Source organism: Panthera uncia, chromosome D1 (genome assembly GCF_023721935.1).
Source record: "Panthera uncia isolate 11264 chromosome D1, Puncia_PCG_1.0, whole genome shotgun sequence".
Taxonomy (NCBI): Eukaryota; Metazoa; Chordata; class Mammalia; order Carnivora; family Felidae; genus Panthera; species Panthera uncia.
In genome coordinates, this window is record NC_064808.1 from 5,521,838 (window position 1) to 5,538,176 (window position 16,339).

General features: G+C 59.9%; 1 protein-coding gene across 1 annotated transcript; it reads right to left on the reverse strand.

Annotated features, from left to right (window-relative positions):
* Positions 1-374: 374 nt before the first annotated feature.
* Positions 375-16,214, reverse strand: SART1 (spliceosome associated factor 1, recruiter of U4/U6.U5 tri-snRNP). The gene is made up of 20 exons (XM_049642806.1): positions 15,718-16,214; positions 14,908-14,965; positions 14,482-14,537; positions 13,779-13,905; positions 13,551-13,656; positions 13,224-13,301; positions 13,001-13,100; positions 12,767-12,909; positions 12,471-12,677; positions 11,645-11,769; positions 11,430-11,563; positions 11,180-11,313; positions 2,748-2,921; positions 2,465-2,575; positions 2,084-2,171; positions 1,698-1,788; positions 1,451-1,586; positions 822-911; positions 592-713; positions 375-459 (listed from the first exon to the last, which is right to left on the reverse strand). Exons 1-20 carry the CDS (start codon positions 16,028-16,030, stop codon positions 441-443), a joined length of 2,412 nt encoding a protein of 803 aa, XP_049498763.1. The 5' UTR covers positions 16,031-16,214; the 3' UTR covers positions 375-440.
* Between the last annotated feature and the right edge of the window lie 125 nt (positions 16,215-16,339).

A 16,339-nucleotide genomic window follows, 5' to 3' on the forward strand; every position in this document is an offset into this window, starting at 1 on the left:
GGGCGGGGGTGGAGGACTGTCCTAGAGGATCTGGACAGTCTCTCCCTCGTCTCTTTATCTGTGTCACTGGGTCATACCTAGCAGATGTCAGACTCTGAGGCATCTCTGAGGGGTCCTGCTCGCCTCTAAATGCCAGGTGGATGGGTGGGTACATGGATGGATGGATGGATGGACTCATTTAATCCTCACAAGACAGTCTATGAAGCAGAGGTGCTTTGATTGTACAAATGGCAGAACTAAGGCTCAGAGAGATTCGGGGACGTCCTGAGGTCACACAGCAACCAGAGCCCGCCTGAGGGCAGCGGATGCCCCGCCCAGCACTGCCTGCCCCTCCTCCCAGGTCTAACCCTGGAATCTGCACCATGACACAGGAGGAAAAAATAAGGAGGGAACTTTATTTAATATTAAAGTCGGGGAGGGGATCGGAAGGGAGATCGGATTCACTTGGTGATGGTGTTCCTGCGGAGAGAAGAGAAGCATGAGGCTGGACACGGGCTTGGGCCTTCCTACCTGGTCAGGTGGCCCCTGCCACAGCCCCCGCCCCCGCCCCCGCCCCCGCCCCGGCCCTGCCCGCCGTGCTTCCCCACTCACGCGTTCATGCTCTTGCCGCTGCCACTGAGCACGATATACGGGGTCTTCTGGGCCTTTTGCTTCTCCTGGAGCAAAGCCACTGTGCCCAGGGGCGTGTCGCTGGAGCTCATCTTCTTCAGGAGCTGCAGGACAGGGGCCAGTCAGCACAGGGCAGGAGTGGGCCCCAGAACACCCATCACCCCGGCACTGGCAGGTGCCGAAGCCACCCCACGTCTCCACGGGCCACCCACCGCCTCCTCGTCCAGCTTCTTCATCCGCCGCTCAGTCTTCATCTTGCCTGAGCCTTTCCCGTGGAAGCGGTGGGACAGCTGCCGGAAAGCCTGGGGACACGGGGCAGGAACCGTGTGAGAGCCGCCTGTGCCCCAGAGGGCAGGGGAGGGGTGGTTGGGACGGGGCTGGGAGGAAGGCAGCGACCTGGCGCCCCCCAGGGGCTCCGCAGAGTCACAGAGACGGACTCGGGGGCCGGAGGTGCCGCGACAGGGACACTGAGGATCCTCGGTGAGACCTGCGTGCGGAGGCTGAGCCGGCCAGGGGCTGGGGCTGGGGCTGGGTGGGCCGTCCAGACTGACGGTGCACCCCGAGGCTGGGCTGGGAGCACGTGGGGAAGAGCGCCAGTGGGGCGGGGCAGGACACCAGCCACCAGAAAGGCGGCCCCCAGGGTAGGTCAAGCCACAAGGGGGCAGGCCGGCAACGGGCCCATGATGGGGCCTGCTGTGCCCCCCAGAGATGGAAACTGAGGCACAGGGGCTCTGACACTTCACCAGCACTCCAGCCAAGACCCCGCGGTGGAGCTCTGCCTCCTCCGGGAAGGGCAGGGGCCCCACCTCTCCGTGACTCAGTCGCCCACAGCCCTGCTCACCTCCTTGGGCGTGAGTTTCCGGCCCGTCTCGTCCACGTACTCAATCTTAACGTCGGGTTTGTAGCCGTCCTTCTCCTTGAAGTCCTGGGTAAAGCCTCGGTACTCCTCCCGCCGGCTGTACTTGTCGTCGATGGCCCTGGGTGAGAGACGGGGGGCCTCAGGGCCAGCACCGCCCACCCCGCCTGAGTTCCCCACAGCCTCCGGCCGGTGACACCCCCGTGACCCGCTGCCCAACCGTCCCACTCACATCTTGTCTTCGATGCAGTACACGGCCGACGGCAGGGACTTGTTGGGCGCCTTCACCCGGGCCACCTTCTGCACCGTGGTCTCCAGCAGCCCTGGGGAGAGGCGGTGGTCAGACTCCAGGAGGCCCGCCGGGTCCTCAAGCCAGGGTCTCTCAAGGCCACAGCCTGACCACTTCCACTGCCCCGGTTCTCCCCAGAGATGCCAAGACTTCAGGAGCGAGTGGTGGCTTTGTGGGGGGGGGATGGGCAAAGCCGTCAAAAATGGGGTGACACGGCGCAGAAAGGCCAGATGCTGCTGTGACCGCCCCAGACCTGGGGGCAGGGGGGCAGCTCGCAGGGCCCGGGGAGTGGCTCACCCTGCCGCCCCCGCAGGGCTCACAGCCCTCACCTTTGTTCTGACACAGCAGCAGGGCAGCTGCCAGCCCTCTATTCACGATAGGCTCCTCGTCCAGGATGGTGGTGGAGGAGGCAGAGAACTGGGGGGCGGCACACGGGACGAAGGTGGTGAGCGGGCCGTGCGGACTCTTCTCACCCCTCACCCTCCCCCCCACCGCACACAACCGCGGTCCTTCCGGTGACCGGCCCCACGCCAGACGCCTCGCTGAATCCTCACCACGACCCTGTGAGCATCACAGGCCCCATCGCAGAGGGGGACGGCGGGGCTCTGAGACAACGGGCCACTGCTCCAGGTCCCCCGGCCCCCAACCCCGCTGCGCCGTGGGCCCCTGCTCCTCGCCCCCCACCCCCCGCCTCGCTCCGCGCCCCTCACATCCTGCTGCTGCTTCTCCTCGTCCAGGTTGACGGTGCTCCAGCCGATGTTCTCCTCCCCGTCGGACTCAGAGCCGCCGTTGGCCGAGCGTTCCTCGTCTCGTTCAAAGTCCTGGGGGTCAGGAGGCCAGGGTCAGCCCAGGGAGCCCCAGCCCCTCCCCGCCCCCAGCCTCCTAACCCACCGGGGCCCCGAGGCTCGTTACTGGGGACCTGACCAGAGTGGGGGGGGCCCAAGCCGGAGCCGAGGGGAGCAGGGGGGAGGGGCAGGCCGCCCGAGGACCCACCATGAGCTCTTCCTGCTCCTCCCTGTTGCCCGCCAGCCCGTAGGTGGGGATCTCCCCCAGCGTGCGGCAGAACTCCGACGTGGCGTTGAACACGATGGCCCCCTTCCGCTCGGGGTCCTCGTCTTCCTCCCAGCCCCGCTGGCGGGCTTCCAGCTTCTTCACAATCTCCACCACCTGGGGGAGGGAGCAGCTGTGGGCAAACCCAGAAGTTTCTGGGGAGGTGCCGTCGAGACCCAGAGGCCGCTCCTATGTCCACAGCGGACCTGGCTGGTCTCTGCTTCCTCCCTGGCTCCCCGTCCGCTCCCCCACTCTGCACCTACACCCATCCCGCTAGGTCACTCCTCTGCCGCAAAGCCGTCGATGGCTCCCTTCTGCCCTTTAAATTAACATCCAGAATTCCACACGGCCGTTCTCCAAAGCCCCACAGCCTCACGTCTTCCTCTGGGACCGGGGCACCCAGGGCCTCTCGGCCACTCCACCGCCACCCACCCTTCACCCCACAAACTCCAGTTTCAAACACCTCTTCCAGAACCCTTCCCTGAGCCCACAGGGTGGGGAGACGCCTGTGGAACTCCCACACACTTCTGGCCCCCCCCCCCCCCCCACGCACCGCCTGCCTCGCTCCTCCCTCAGGCCACCCTCTGGCCCAGCATGGCCCCAAGGCCCCTCACAACTCCGTTCCCGATGCCACCCTCCGGTCCCCTCCACGCAGCACTCCCATAAGCACCCAGGACCGTCTAGGATCTCCCCTCCTTCCACCCCTCACTTTCGTGCTCTGCCCCGACAGCAAGCTCCTCAGAGAAGTTTCCAGTCACCACATCCACTTCCACACCCCTTCCTTCCATCCTGTTTTACTACGTTTATTTTTTTTTTAACGAATATCACCATAAACATAAAAGGGTCCTGGCACGTGCATGTTTAAAAATAGTAATAACTAAACACACACCCAGGCACCCATGGCCCACTCGCAGATATATCATTAATATCCTTTCAAGCCTGACTGTCTCCTCCCCCTTTTTGGGCTCATAATTCACTGGCTTTACTCTCCTTTTTTAATAAAGTTTATTTACTTATTTTGAGAAAGAGGGAGAGAGATGGAGAGAGCTACCAGGACAGGGGCAGAGAGAGAGAAAGAGAGAGAAAGAGAGAGAATCCCAAGCAGGCTCTATTAGTGCAGAGCCCAATGGGGGGCTCCAACTCATAAACCACAAGATCATGACCTGAGCCGAAGTCGGACGCTTAACCAACTGAGCCACCCAGGCGCCCCTCACTAGCTTTTCTTTACGGTTTTACCACACAAAGACCCATCCACAAACAGGGTATTATTTTGTTGTACTTTTTTTTTTTTTTTAAGTTTATTCTGAGAGAGAAAGAGCGCATAGTAGGAGGAGGGCATAGAGAGAGGGAGACAGAGAATCCCAAGCAGGCTCCATGTGGCCAGCACAGAGCCTGACACAGGGCTTGATCTCATGGTGTGAGATCGTGATCCGAGCCAAAATCAAAGTCAGACACTTAACTGACTGAGCCACCCAGGCGCCCCTGGTTGTGTGGTGTTTTTTTTTTTTTTTTTTTTTTTTTTTTTTGAGAGAGAGAGAGACAGAGACAGAGGGCGCAAGTGAGCAAGGGGCAGAGAGAGAGACAGAAAGAGAAGCGGGGCTCACCTGAAGCAGGGCTTGTGTTTTACCTAAGTGGGGGGCTCATGTTTTACCCGAAGCAGGGCTTAAGCTCACCCGATATGGGACTCGAACTCACGAACCGTGAGATCGTGACCTGAGGCGAAGTCAGATGCCTAACGACTGAGCCACCTAGGTGCCCTGGTTGTGTATTTTTTTTTTAATGCTTTATTTTTGAGAAAGCACAAGCGGGGGAGGGGCAGCAAGAGGGGGACAGAGGTTCCGAAGCAGGCTCTGTGCTGACAGCAGCAAGCCCGAGTGGGGCTCGAACTCGCGAACTACAAGATCGTGGCCTGAGCCGATGTCGGACCCTCAACCTACTGAGCCACCCAGGTGCCCCCAGCTGCACGTTTTTAAAACATCACACAATCTGAACCGTGCTGTAGATTCCTCCGTGATTTGCTTTTTTTTTTTTTTTTAATACGTTTTAAGATTCATCCTGACACGAGCGGCTGTACTTCGTTAGCTTTTCGCTACAGAATCGCGTTCCACGATGTGAACGTACTTAACCCAGGCACCTGGCGCCGCGGACGGCCCTTCTGTCTTTCCACACAGGACGCGGCGACCGGCGACGTGACGCCCGGGCCCCGGAGCGCGCGGGCAAGTGCGTGTGAGGATTCTGGCCGCTCCAAACCCTGACACTTGACCCCGTCAGACTCGGACATTTCTGCCAGACGGTGCGGGCGGGACCCGATCGACGTCCTCGTGGCTCGCCTTCCCTTGACCACGAACGAAGCTGGGCCCCCCTGGGTGTCCTACTGGCTATTTCCCCTTCCGCTTCCGTGAACTGCCTGCTGGGGTCTTCTGCCTGTTTCCCCGTTTTGCCCGTTTTTGTTGTCCGGATATTCTCGACACCAACCCTTCTGGGACGGTTACGTGCACGTGGGCAGAGATCTTCTCCGGGCCCATCTCGTACTCCTCGTGACACCTTTTTCAAATAACTACCGGTTCTTAATTTCTAAGTAAATATTAGGGGTTTTTTTCCTCCCCTCATGGTTTACGCTCTACATTTTTATCGTTTAAAAAATCTTTCTTCTAAAATCATCCAATCACAAAAAAACAAAAAGCAAAAAAAACCCAAAAACCTGTGATGCCCCCCCACCCCCCACAGGAGGTCCCTAGAGAAGGTCAAAATCACAGGGACAGGAAGTAGGGCGTGGCTGCCTGGGGCCGAGAGATGAGAGTGTTTAATGGGAACGGAGTTTCAGGGTTCCAAGACAGGAAGAGTTCTAGGGATAGATGAAGGACACGGGCTGGCTGCACAACCACGTGAAGGGATTTAACATCACTGAACTGAACATTTAAAAATGGTTAAGGGGCGTCTGGGTGGCTCAGTCAGTTGAGCGTCCGACTCTCAATTTTGACTTGGGTCACCATCCCAGGGTCGTGGGATGAAGCCCCACGTCGGGCTCGGTGCCGAGTGGAGCCTGCTTGGGATGCCCTCTCTCCCGCTGCCCCTCTCCCCCGCGCACTCTCTCTCTAAAATGTATATATATTAAGGCCCAAGTGGCAAATTTTATGTTCTATGTATTTTAATGCAATTGAAAAAAGGAAAAAAATTTTTCTCTGCTACAAAGTCACAAACATAATTTCCTTAACTTTGTTCTGAAATGTCCTATCCGTTAACGCAGCTGTTATGGACTGTGCTGCGTCCCCCCCAAATTCCTATGTTGAAACCCTACCCCCAGTATGACTGTGTTTGGAGACAGGGCCTTTAAGGAGATGGTCATGGTCAGAGGTCATAAGGGTGAGGCCCTAATCCAGCAGGTTGGTATCCTTGTGGAGAGAGAACGACACCCCAAGGATACAGGCACACAGGGAAAAGGCCACGAGAGGCCACGGTGAGAAGACGGCCACCGACAAGCCTCAGGAGCAGCCAAAACTCCTGAACGCCCTCCCGAAATTTCAGACTCCAGGACTTTGAGAAATAAATTTCCGTTGCTTAAACTACCTTGTCTGTGGCATTTTGTCACGGCAGCTCTAGCTGCCTAAAACAACAGTGTACCTGTCTTCTTTAATGTCTTTTGAAAACAGACTAGGATCTTCCCCGTACAGATCTTTTTTTTTTCTAATGTTTATCTTTGAGGGAGACGGGAGTGCAAGCGGGGGAGGGGCAGAGAGAGAGGGAGACACAGAATCCGAAGCAGGATCCAGGCTCTGAGCTGTCAGCCCAGAGCCCGACTCGGGGCTCGAACTCATGGACCGCGAGATCGTGACCTGAGCCGAAGTCGGGACACTTAACCGACTGAGCCCCCCCAGGCGCCCCTCCCCTCCAAATGTTACGCATCATTTACTCCTTTTTATTTTGTTGCTGTCTTCCTTATCTGTTACCCGTTTAGAAAAGATAGAAAACATCTGTTTAGCAAGCTGCCTATTGCTTGCCCGTATTACTTCACCACCTGTAACGCCTTCATAAACAGTATCTTTTTTTTAACATATCTTCTATCTCTCGCTGGGGTACAGAAACACGACCGGCTTTCCTCTGGTAATCTCGTATCACCAACCTCACTACAGCCTGCCTGATCTGCCCGCATTTCCCACCGAGGCCACCTTGGGCAACAGCACGGATGACCTCCGTGCTGCCCAATCCAGAGGTCAGCGCTCATCCCGGATACCCTGATTCTCCATAGCATTTGTCACAGATGCCTCCTGTCAAGAACCTCTCGGCACGTGGCTTCCAGGACAACACCCCGTCCTCCCGGTCTTCCTCGCGCGCTCTCCTCCTCGGGCTCCCCTCCTTTATCCACACTCACCGTCCTGGGGACGGTGGCTTTTGACTCGCGTCTACATACTTACTGACTTCTGCATCTATGCCTCCAGCCTCAGCCTCTCCCTTGACGTTCAAGTTCTTGCATCCAACTGCCCGTTCGGTGTCCAACGCGTCTAGTAAAAAGGCACCTCAAACACGGCCAAAACCGAACCCTTGGGTCGTCTCCCCCAAACCCGTCCTCCCCTAGCCCTTCCCATCTCAGGAACAGCCCTCCCTGCTCCTTAACTCAGTCGACGGCCGGCTGTTCAAGTCAAGGTTCCTAGGGGTCGTCCTTAACCTCTCACACCCCGCTCGCGATCTCGCACGCAGTCGGTCCGTCAGCCAACACCGTCAATTCCACCCTCAAGACGCACTCCACACACAGCGGCTCCTCCTGGTCTCCACGGTCCCCGGCGGGCCACCATCCCACCTGGTCTTCCCCCGACAGAACCGCACTGGCTAAACCTACCGCGAGAGCAAGCCCCCGCCTGACGTGGCCTCTGCCCACCCCCTTCCCTGCCGCTCTCCCCGTGGCTCACGCCACACGGGCCTCACCCAACTTCCCGAGCGGGCCCAGTCGCTCCTGCCTCAGCGCCTCGGGTACCGGGTGCTCCCTCACCTCGGAACCGTGCCCTAGGATGCCGCTGAGGCTCACTTCATCTCGTCTCAACCGTCACCTCCTCGGGGAGGCCCCCCCTGACCAGCCGACTGAAAACGGGAGTGCTCCTTCACTCCTGATCTCCCCACCGCCTCGCCTTCTCCCCTCTCTCCTCTCCTCACGGCGGTTCTCACCGCCGGATGTCGTTCTGCCCTCTCTCATCTCCTCTCACCAGAACCCAAGTTTCACGAGGACAGACACTCCTGTGCTTTCAGCTGCCGTGTTCCCTGCCGGACGCTGGGCGCTTGGCAAGTTACTCGCCGCGGAATGACACTAACATCCCGCGGCACCGTGAACTCTGTGAAGGCGCCGAGAGCAGCTCCGCCTCATTCCCGACGTCCTGGGGGCGCAGGCCCTGGCACGCGGGGGGCGCCTGCTGCTCCCGGGCTCCCATCACCTCCCGACCTCCTCACTTTCACTGTGGATTCCAGCACCCAGCCTCCTGCCTTCCCTCTGCTCCTACTCTCGTCTGCACTCTCGGGGACCTCTGCCTCCAAAGGACCCATCCAACCACTACCCCAGAGGTTTGCTGACTCCTGACCGCTAACGCCCGTTTCCCCAGCCTCTCCTCCCCTCCCCTCCCCGGCCAGGGCTGGTCCTCCCGGCCCTGGCTTGTCATCACCGACATCCACAGCCCCGCCCCGTCTCCTCTCCATCCGCTGCCTCCCATCTTCCCAGCTCACTTACCCTGTAAACCTCAATCCAGTAACTCCCCCACCTCACCAGGACTCCAGTCCCGTCCTCCCACCCGTCGCCCCTCCTGGTGCGTCCGTAGCACCCAGCGTGCATTCTGTGCGTCAGCGGGGTCCCTCCTCTGCAAACACTTTACCTTGTCTCTCCCCTCGACACACCCAACCCGGATTCATCCCAGACGTCACCTACTTGGCTGACAACACGGAGCACCGGACGGGCTGCAGAAACCCTTAAACGCGCAGACCCACTTCCCACTCGCGACCCCTTGTTGCAAACGCGCAGTCTCCGCTCATCTGCCCAGCGGACCTGCTTTTCGCCCCGTACCCGACTCCGGGCTCCCACACAGCGCCCCACCTCCCCAAGACCCCGCGTCCACCCCCACCCTCCACCTCCTCGCTGGAAAACAGACAACCAGACGGGGCTCCCTTAACTTCTGCCCCCCACCAGCCACCTGCACCTGCTGTGCCCGCTCCTGCCCTCCCCGAGACAAACCACGACGTGACCTGGCTCCACTCAAAGGCCACCCCGACCAGCACTCCAGGCCCCACCCCTGCCTTGCTCCTTAAGGGTTTGCTTCTGAAAATAGCTCCTCCCTTCTCTTCACTTCTCTGGCTCCCTTGGATCGGCAGCGAGCACACTCGTGAATCGCCGTCACTTAAGAAAACCTGAGAATTTAAAACTGGATTAGACATCGGTTCAAACCCAAAAGGCGTTGGGGGCATAACTGGGAAGTTTTGTCATGGACTGCTATCAGAGGATTTATGGGATTTTTCCTCCGGGGAAGGTGGGGTCCCCTGAGCCTGGGGTTCAGCAAGTACCATATGGGATTTTTAAGGGAACACAGCTACGTAGGGCAATGTCCTTATTTTTAGAGACGCCTGCTGAAGTGCCTCGGGGGAAAGAGTCACAGAGTCCGCAACTTACTTTCAGGGATTCAGAAAAAACGGAAAAGAGAAAGCGAGGCGAGAGCACTGTGACTAAATGTTTAAAAATACTGAATTAAGAGGACGTATAAAAAAGCTCATCATGGGGGCACCTGGGGGGCCCAGTCTTAGTTAAGCGTCCAACTTCAGCTCAGGTCACGATCCCGTGGTTCGCAAGTTTGAGCCCCACGTCGGGCTCTGTGCTGACAGCACAGAGCCTGGAGCCTGCTTCAAATTCTGTCGCCCTCTCTCTCTGCCCCTCCCCCATTATCTCTCTCTCAAAGATAAATAAACATTAAAAGTAATTTAAAATTAAGTTCATTATGATACTCTTTCAACTGCCCTGCACCTAACTGCTGCGGGGTGCGGCCCAGGCATGTTTACAAACACCCCCAGGTGACTCGGGCTCAGCCCAGGCTGAGAACCATCGGGCCACGTGACCTCTGCGCAGTCCTTCCAGCCACAAACTCTACGATTCTTAGATCCGATCTGTAAATATTAGCGCTATTAACCATTAAGTACAAAAAAAAAAAAAAAAAACCCTACTCTCCATCACGCCCCCTTCAGCTACTGCCCATTTCTCTGACCCTCTTTAGGGCAGCGGTGGACAAAGGACCGGCCACCACCTGCTGCCACAAATAAAGTTTTACTGGGTCGCAGCCATGCCCCGCTGCAACGGCCGAGCGCCTGAGCCCCTGCGCTCCAGTGTTCGTGCGGTCCACCAACTGCCCCAAGTTGCCACCCTCGCTTCCGTGTCTCCTCAGTCTTGTTGACACACTGTGCCGCACCTGACCCGCCTGTCCCTCCTCGAAAGTCCTTCTTGGCTTCTGTGAGCCCCACTCCCGCCTGCGACTCTCCTCGACCTCAGGGGCTGCTGCTTCTTGGATCCCCCCGCAGGAGCTCCCACTGCTGTGCCCCACCGGCTGGGCACGCAGGGCTCCCCGTCCCGGCCTCTCTCTCTCTCTCTCTCTCTCCCTCCAGATGTGGGAGGGGTAGGATTAAAAGTGCAGACTTTGGAGTCAGGCTGTTCAAACCCACGTACCAGTCACGGAACCCTGGGCAACTTGCCTAAGTGAGTCGACAGGGCACCCAAGCGGTGGCCAGACACGCTAGTGCCCACTGAGGGTCAGCAATGACCGAGGCCATACGGACCGCCGGCCCCTCCACTCAGCTCACACCACCGGGTCCTCAAGAGTCCTAGGCCAATCCCTGCGAGGCTGGCCCCTGGTGTTAAGAAGTCTCAGCTCAGATGCCGCCCCCTGCGAGATCTCCCCCAGACAGCTGATGCAAGACGCCAGCCGCCCAGCCGTCGGCTCCGTCTTCCTGGGTTCGGTCTGCCCGGCTCGAGGCACCACCAGAGTGTGTTCGTGCACGCGTGCCGGCCTCCACCCCCAGCTGGAAACGCAGCTCCGTGAGCACAGGGCCCCCCGCGGTCCCGCTCACCTATGACTCCCCGGCCCTCGGGACGATGCCTTACTCGCGGCAGGCACGCAACACCCGACCACAGAAGGGAGGGAGGCAGGGGAGGCCCCAACCCTACGCCACCTTAGAGCAAAAACGCCGCTCAAACCTAGGGATCTGCTGACGACGTGATGCTAAACAAAAAAGACGATCCTGGCCGGAGCGCAGGTGCCGCGCTCACGGGGACCGGGCGCCACGGCACACCCGTCCCCGGAGACCCCGGCCCTGGGGAGGCCAACACCCACCCGCTCCCGCCCAGCCCCAGGGCCCCCTACCTTCTCGCCGCTGTCCCGCAGCCGTTGCAGCTGCCGCAGGCGGCGCCCCTTTTCCAGCTGCTTCTGTAGCTCCAGCTCCGCCTCGTCCTCCTCCAGAGCCTCTGGGGACCCGGCCTGCGCGCCTCCAGCCTCCTCTGGCGGGGAAACACGGGAGGCCTCTGCTCGAATCATCCCCTCGCCCCAGGGTGCTCGTCCCCGCCCTTGACCGCTCCCCCCACCCCACCAGCCCCCGGCCGGCAGGGCGCCTCACCCTCGTCGCTGACGTCCATGTTCTCCACGCGGGTGTCATCCGACTGCGAGGGCTGAGGCGCCGGCTCCTTCTCCTCCTCCTCCGGGGCCTCCTCGTCTGCCTCAGGCACTCGGCGCCGGCCCCGGCCCCGCAATCTGGGGGCAGAGGCCTCTCGGGTGAGCACGGGCCCCCGGGCCAGGCCAGCCCCCACCCCGCGCCCCTCTTTGCAAGCGCACCTGGAACCAAAGTCCCCATCTTGAGTCTGGTCCCCGAGAGGCAATAAGTCGTCGGCCCGCACGACCACCTCCTTCTCTTTCTTGCGGATCTTCTTCACCCTCCGTTTGGTCTTTTTAAAGGTCACCTAAGGGGAGGAGAGGTGACGCCTGAGACGGGGAAGGCGGGCGGCCACGGGCCCCCGAGAACGAACACTTCCTTAGTGCTCCTCCGTGCCAGCCTCTGTCCCAAGCGCTTCCCGCGCACAGACGACACGTGAGGGAGGTGGGACTTCATCCCACCTGTGATGACGAAACCTGAGGACAGAGAGCCTACGTTCCTTGCCTCAGGTTGCCCAGCTGAGAGGGACAGCCGGGATTGCGAATCTTGTTTTCGGGGCTCAGGGGGTCCTGCTCTTAATCACGTGGCCAAGCAGTTCACCGAGCCCGGCGTCTACCTCTGCGTTCACAATCCTCCCAAACACAAACTCCACACAGAAGGTAAACTTACACTCACCCACACTGTCACTAACCCTCGCGATGGCCCTCAAGACGGGGGCTCCTGCCATTCCCATTCCAAACGGGGAGCCTCGGCCTCACGGTTAAATGACTCCCCCAAAGCACGAGCTGGCTAGACGGCAGAACCTGAACACGAACTCAGGACCATCTGTCTCGACGGCCCCCGTTCTGTTGACAGCCACTGGCTCCCTGCAACACCTCCCTGCTCACCCATGAGGGCCAAGACCCTCACACTCGATCCCCCACAGCTCATCTGGCCGCACAGGACTCGGGAGGAGGGGGAGGAAGCCCCACCCCATCACAAGCCGTGGCTGGAGGGCTCGGGGCTCACCATCTCCTCGGGTGTGAGGTACTCGGAGGCGAGCCGGGGCCCGACCGTGCTCAGGGACTGAGCCTGTAGCCGCAGCTTGGCCCGGATCTCCTCCAGCTCCCGTTCCCGCACGCCGTCAGCCGTGCCGCCCTGCTCCAAGCGGAAGGAGTGCGGCCGCTCGCCCTCGAGCTCCTCGTCGTACTTGGACAGGATGGAGCGGGGTTTCTGCTGCAGGACAAGGGGGACAGGTCGGGATCCAGCCTGTTCCTGAAAAGCCCCAGAGCCCCCATCTCACAGCCCCGTGCCGCCCGGCCTGCCTGGGCCAAGCCGTCCACGCTCTCATCCTCCGCATACGGCAGGTAGTCGGGCTTCTTCTTCCGCAGCTCCACGTTTTTCTCTGCCCGCTCCTTATCTACTAGGTTCACGTTCACCAGGACATCCTCCTCCTCCTGCAGCACACCTGCGGACAGGGCAGGAGCAGCAGCCACTCACAGCTGCCCTCAACTCCGCAGTGCCTACGTCCCCGACCAGAGCACCTGAGCTCAACCCACCTTTGTCCTTGAGGGTGAGGATCACGGTCTCCCCCTCTCGGAAGGAATCGATAGCGTGCTCCACGGTGAGGCCCTGGAGGTCCCGGGCACTGTACAGGTCCTACAAGGCAGAGGGAACGTCCAGACAAGTCAGGGGACCGGACTCCCCGAGCCCTGGGACCCCAGCACTAAGGACAGTGGTGCGTCCACCCCTCCCTGCCCTCGGCCGCTGCAGCAGCCTTACCTGCCGCCTCTGCCCAAACTCCTCCTCCACCAGAGTGCTGACACCAAACTCTTGGTCCATCTCCTCCAGCAGTTTGGCCTATGGGATGGGAGGGGGGTGACCTATGACCTCACGCCATTCGGCATCACTGGAAGACACGTGGGACTTTACCAGGTGGGAGTGCAGAAAAAGCAGGCCATTGCAGGGAATCCAGAGCAGACAGCATTGACCGTGGGCCTCCTACCTCTCTGAGCCCGGTCACCTCCCAAGAACAAGCCTCCTGCCTCACCAGCCGGTCGGGCTGCCAGAGGCCCTGAGTGACCGCCCCCAGCTTCCCCGGGCGCTCACCCTCTTCTCCGCCAAGTCCTTCTCCTTCTGAAGCTGCCGGCTCCGCTCAATCCAGGCCGCGGTGTCGTCCAGCCACGGGTCATCCTCCCCCAGTGTCTTTATCTTCCTGAAGAGGAAAGAAAGTGGCCTTCTGGAGAATCCCTTTCCTGCTCCCCCCACCTGACTCAAGAGCTCCCTGGCAGCCTCCTCAGGTCCTTCCCTTGTCCACCCCGGCAGGGACCCCCTCACCCCAGCTTCTGGTTCAGGAGGCGCTTTTCTTTGGCGGCTGCCAGCTTCTCCCGTAGCTCCTCTCGCTGTCTCAAGGCCATGGGATTGATGACATCAGCTGCCACGGGCTCCTCCTTGGTGCCCGCCTCTGGAAGGGGGGCCCAGACGTGAGGCTATGCCTGCCCGTGGCTGGTGGGGAGAGGAGGGAGCCACTCACCCTGCCCCCTTCCAGCTCAGGGGGCCAGAAGGGGCCAGGAGAGGGGGGATCGAACCCTTCACCTGCCTCCTCCCACTACATCCCCACACTTCCGTGTCACCCCGCACAGCATGATGGGACCCTCCACGCCTTACAAGCCCCCCAAGTCATGCTTTAAAAGACAAACACACCTGACACGTGCACAGCTCAGGTCAGTTTGTAGCAGCTACGCATGTGTCTCAGCCTGGTTAATGCTGCCTCACAGCACAAGGCTAGCACGTGGTGCTAGCCATTTGAACTTAAAGAATAAGCTGATTCCCAAACCCCCGTGACCACTGTAGGGAGAAGCCTCATGTCTATTGGCAACTATGTACACACATACACACACACACACACACACATATGGACAGCGCCACTAAATGAGGCTGAACCTGTGCCATAACCCCACCCTCCTCAGAGACCCTTCAGATGGTCCTTTTCTTCCACCAAAATGCCCTCCCTCACCCCCATCCTCAGCCCCACACTCACCCTTCTTGACAGCGTTGACCTCCAAGGGTTTCAGCCCCAACTTTGCCCGGAGTTTACTGAGGGCAAGAGATACAACTGTTAGGAGCCGTCAACGAAATAGGTGCACGAAAGACATTTCAGGACAGACGGGGTGAAAACAGGATGAGACGGAGAGATCACGAGGGTCCCCAAAACAGGACCTGACCCAGGCAGCCTAGGACATTGGGAAGGACATTGGCCTCCAATATGGGGAACACAGGCACCAGGCCTGGCCTGCCCCTTAACCAGCGGGCCATCCTTCCTCTCAGATCTTAGTGTCCTCTTCTGTAACTCGGATGGTCGTACGGCACTTCTGATTTCAATGAGAATGCTTTAGTGTGGGGAAGGCCACCCCCAAGAAGCTGTCCCAGAAAATAAAAGCAGAAACATACGGGAGACAGAACTTACTTGGTCTCCTCGATGCTGAGTGACGAGGCATCTCCTGAGCTCGTTTTGGAGCCGGCGGCTAGAAGAAGAAGAAGCCTGGCTCAGGTGCCGAACACAGGCCCAAAGATGAGGGCCTCTTCCAAACTCCTCCATTTCAGGAGACGACACAACCACCCACCTAGCTGCTCCAACCAAAATTCAAGGAGTCATCTTCATTTCCTTCCTCTTCCCACCCTCATCCAAGTGCTAAGATGTCTTAAATTCCTTCCGCAAAACACGATTTCGATCTGTTTCGGGTCTCTCCATCCTCCTACTGCCTCGGTGCAGACCACTATCAGCCCTCACGTGGCCTCCACTCTTGACTACTCTTGAGCCAGTTCTCAATGCGGTGACACTAACAACATGATCAACTCACTCCTCGGCTCAAATCTACGGCTCCCGACCACCCTCAAGACAAAACTCAAATTTCTACAGGGTCCTTTGCGTTCAGACCCGTTTCTTATCCCTGCTATGAGCCCTGCACGATCTGCTCAATACCAGATGTCTTCCTGCCTCTACACACGCTAGGACTACTTCATTCATCCGTTCACTCAACACGTTTACTGAGGGCCTGGGACGTGCCAATTGCAAGGAAAACAAAATCTCTGCCCTCGCGGAGCGCAGTGGAGGGAGACAACCCTCAACCCCAAATAACCACAGAAGACCCTTTAATGAGTGCCGACGAAGACAGCCTGGGGGTGCCCAGGCCCAGAGTACTCGGCCTGCACACACCCAGGCCCTCCCGCTCCGGGGCCCCGGGTACGCCCCGCCCCCACAGGCCACGCCCCTCACCGGCCTCGTAGCCGTCATCGCGCTTCTCCCGCTTCACGCGCCGCTCGGAGGGCTCTGCCTGGCTGCGCTCCCGCCCGTGCGCGCCGCTGCGGGCCTCGGCCTCGGCCCCGCGCCGCCCGCTCCCGCGCTCGCCCCCACGCTCCCGGCTGCGCTTCCGTCGTTCGCCGCCGCTACTGCCGCCGCCGCCGCTCCGGTGCTTGTGTTTTTTGTGCTCCCGGTGCCGCGGCGGCTGCTCGGTGGCGCCTCCGGTGCTGGCCGCCGCCGTCGTCCCGGCCGCCTCCTTCTCCCCGCGATGCTTCTTCGACGACCCCATGGTGGCACGTCCGCCCCGAGCCCGGCCGCCGCCGAGGCCCGACGATGCAAAATGGGAACACTTCCGGGTCGCCCGGCAGCCGCAGTCGTGTTGCCGGAAACCAAGAGCGGCCGCTTCCGTCGTTCGCGCCGGAGCCTGCCCCAGAGGTTCATGGGAAGGCCGGGATCGGAGCCCAGCGGCGCCAGAGCGGCCGCGTCGGTGGGGGTGGCGGTCTTTAAGCTGGTAGCCTGACTGCGCATGCGCTCCGGGGATTGCGTCGACCGGATGTACTGGTTACGGGTCTCTCCGCTGGAAGCGCTCTACGCCAGC

Excerpts from the sequence above, each read along its gene's own strand:
- SART1 (XM_049642806.1), bottom strand. The coding sequence starts at position 16,030 with ATGGGGTCGTCGAAGAAGCATCGCGGGGAGAAGGAGGCGGCCGGGACG. Across the intron at positions 14,538-14,907 it reads CTCAGCATCGAGGAGACCAA|TAAACTCCGGGCAAAGTTGG; the intron begins GTAAGTTCTGTC and ends TCTTGCCCTCAG. Across the intron at positions 1,789-2,083 it reads GCTGCTGTGTCAGAACAAAG|GGCTGCTGGAGACCACGGTG; the intron begins GTGAGGGCTGTG and ends GCCTCTCCCCAG.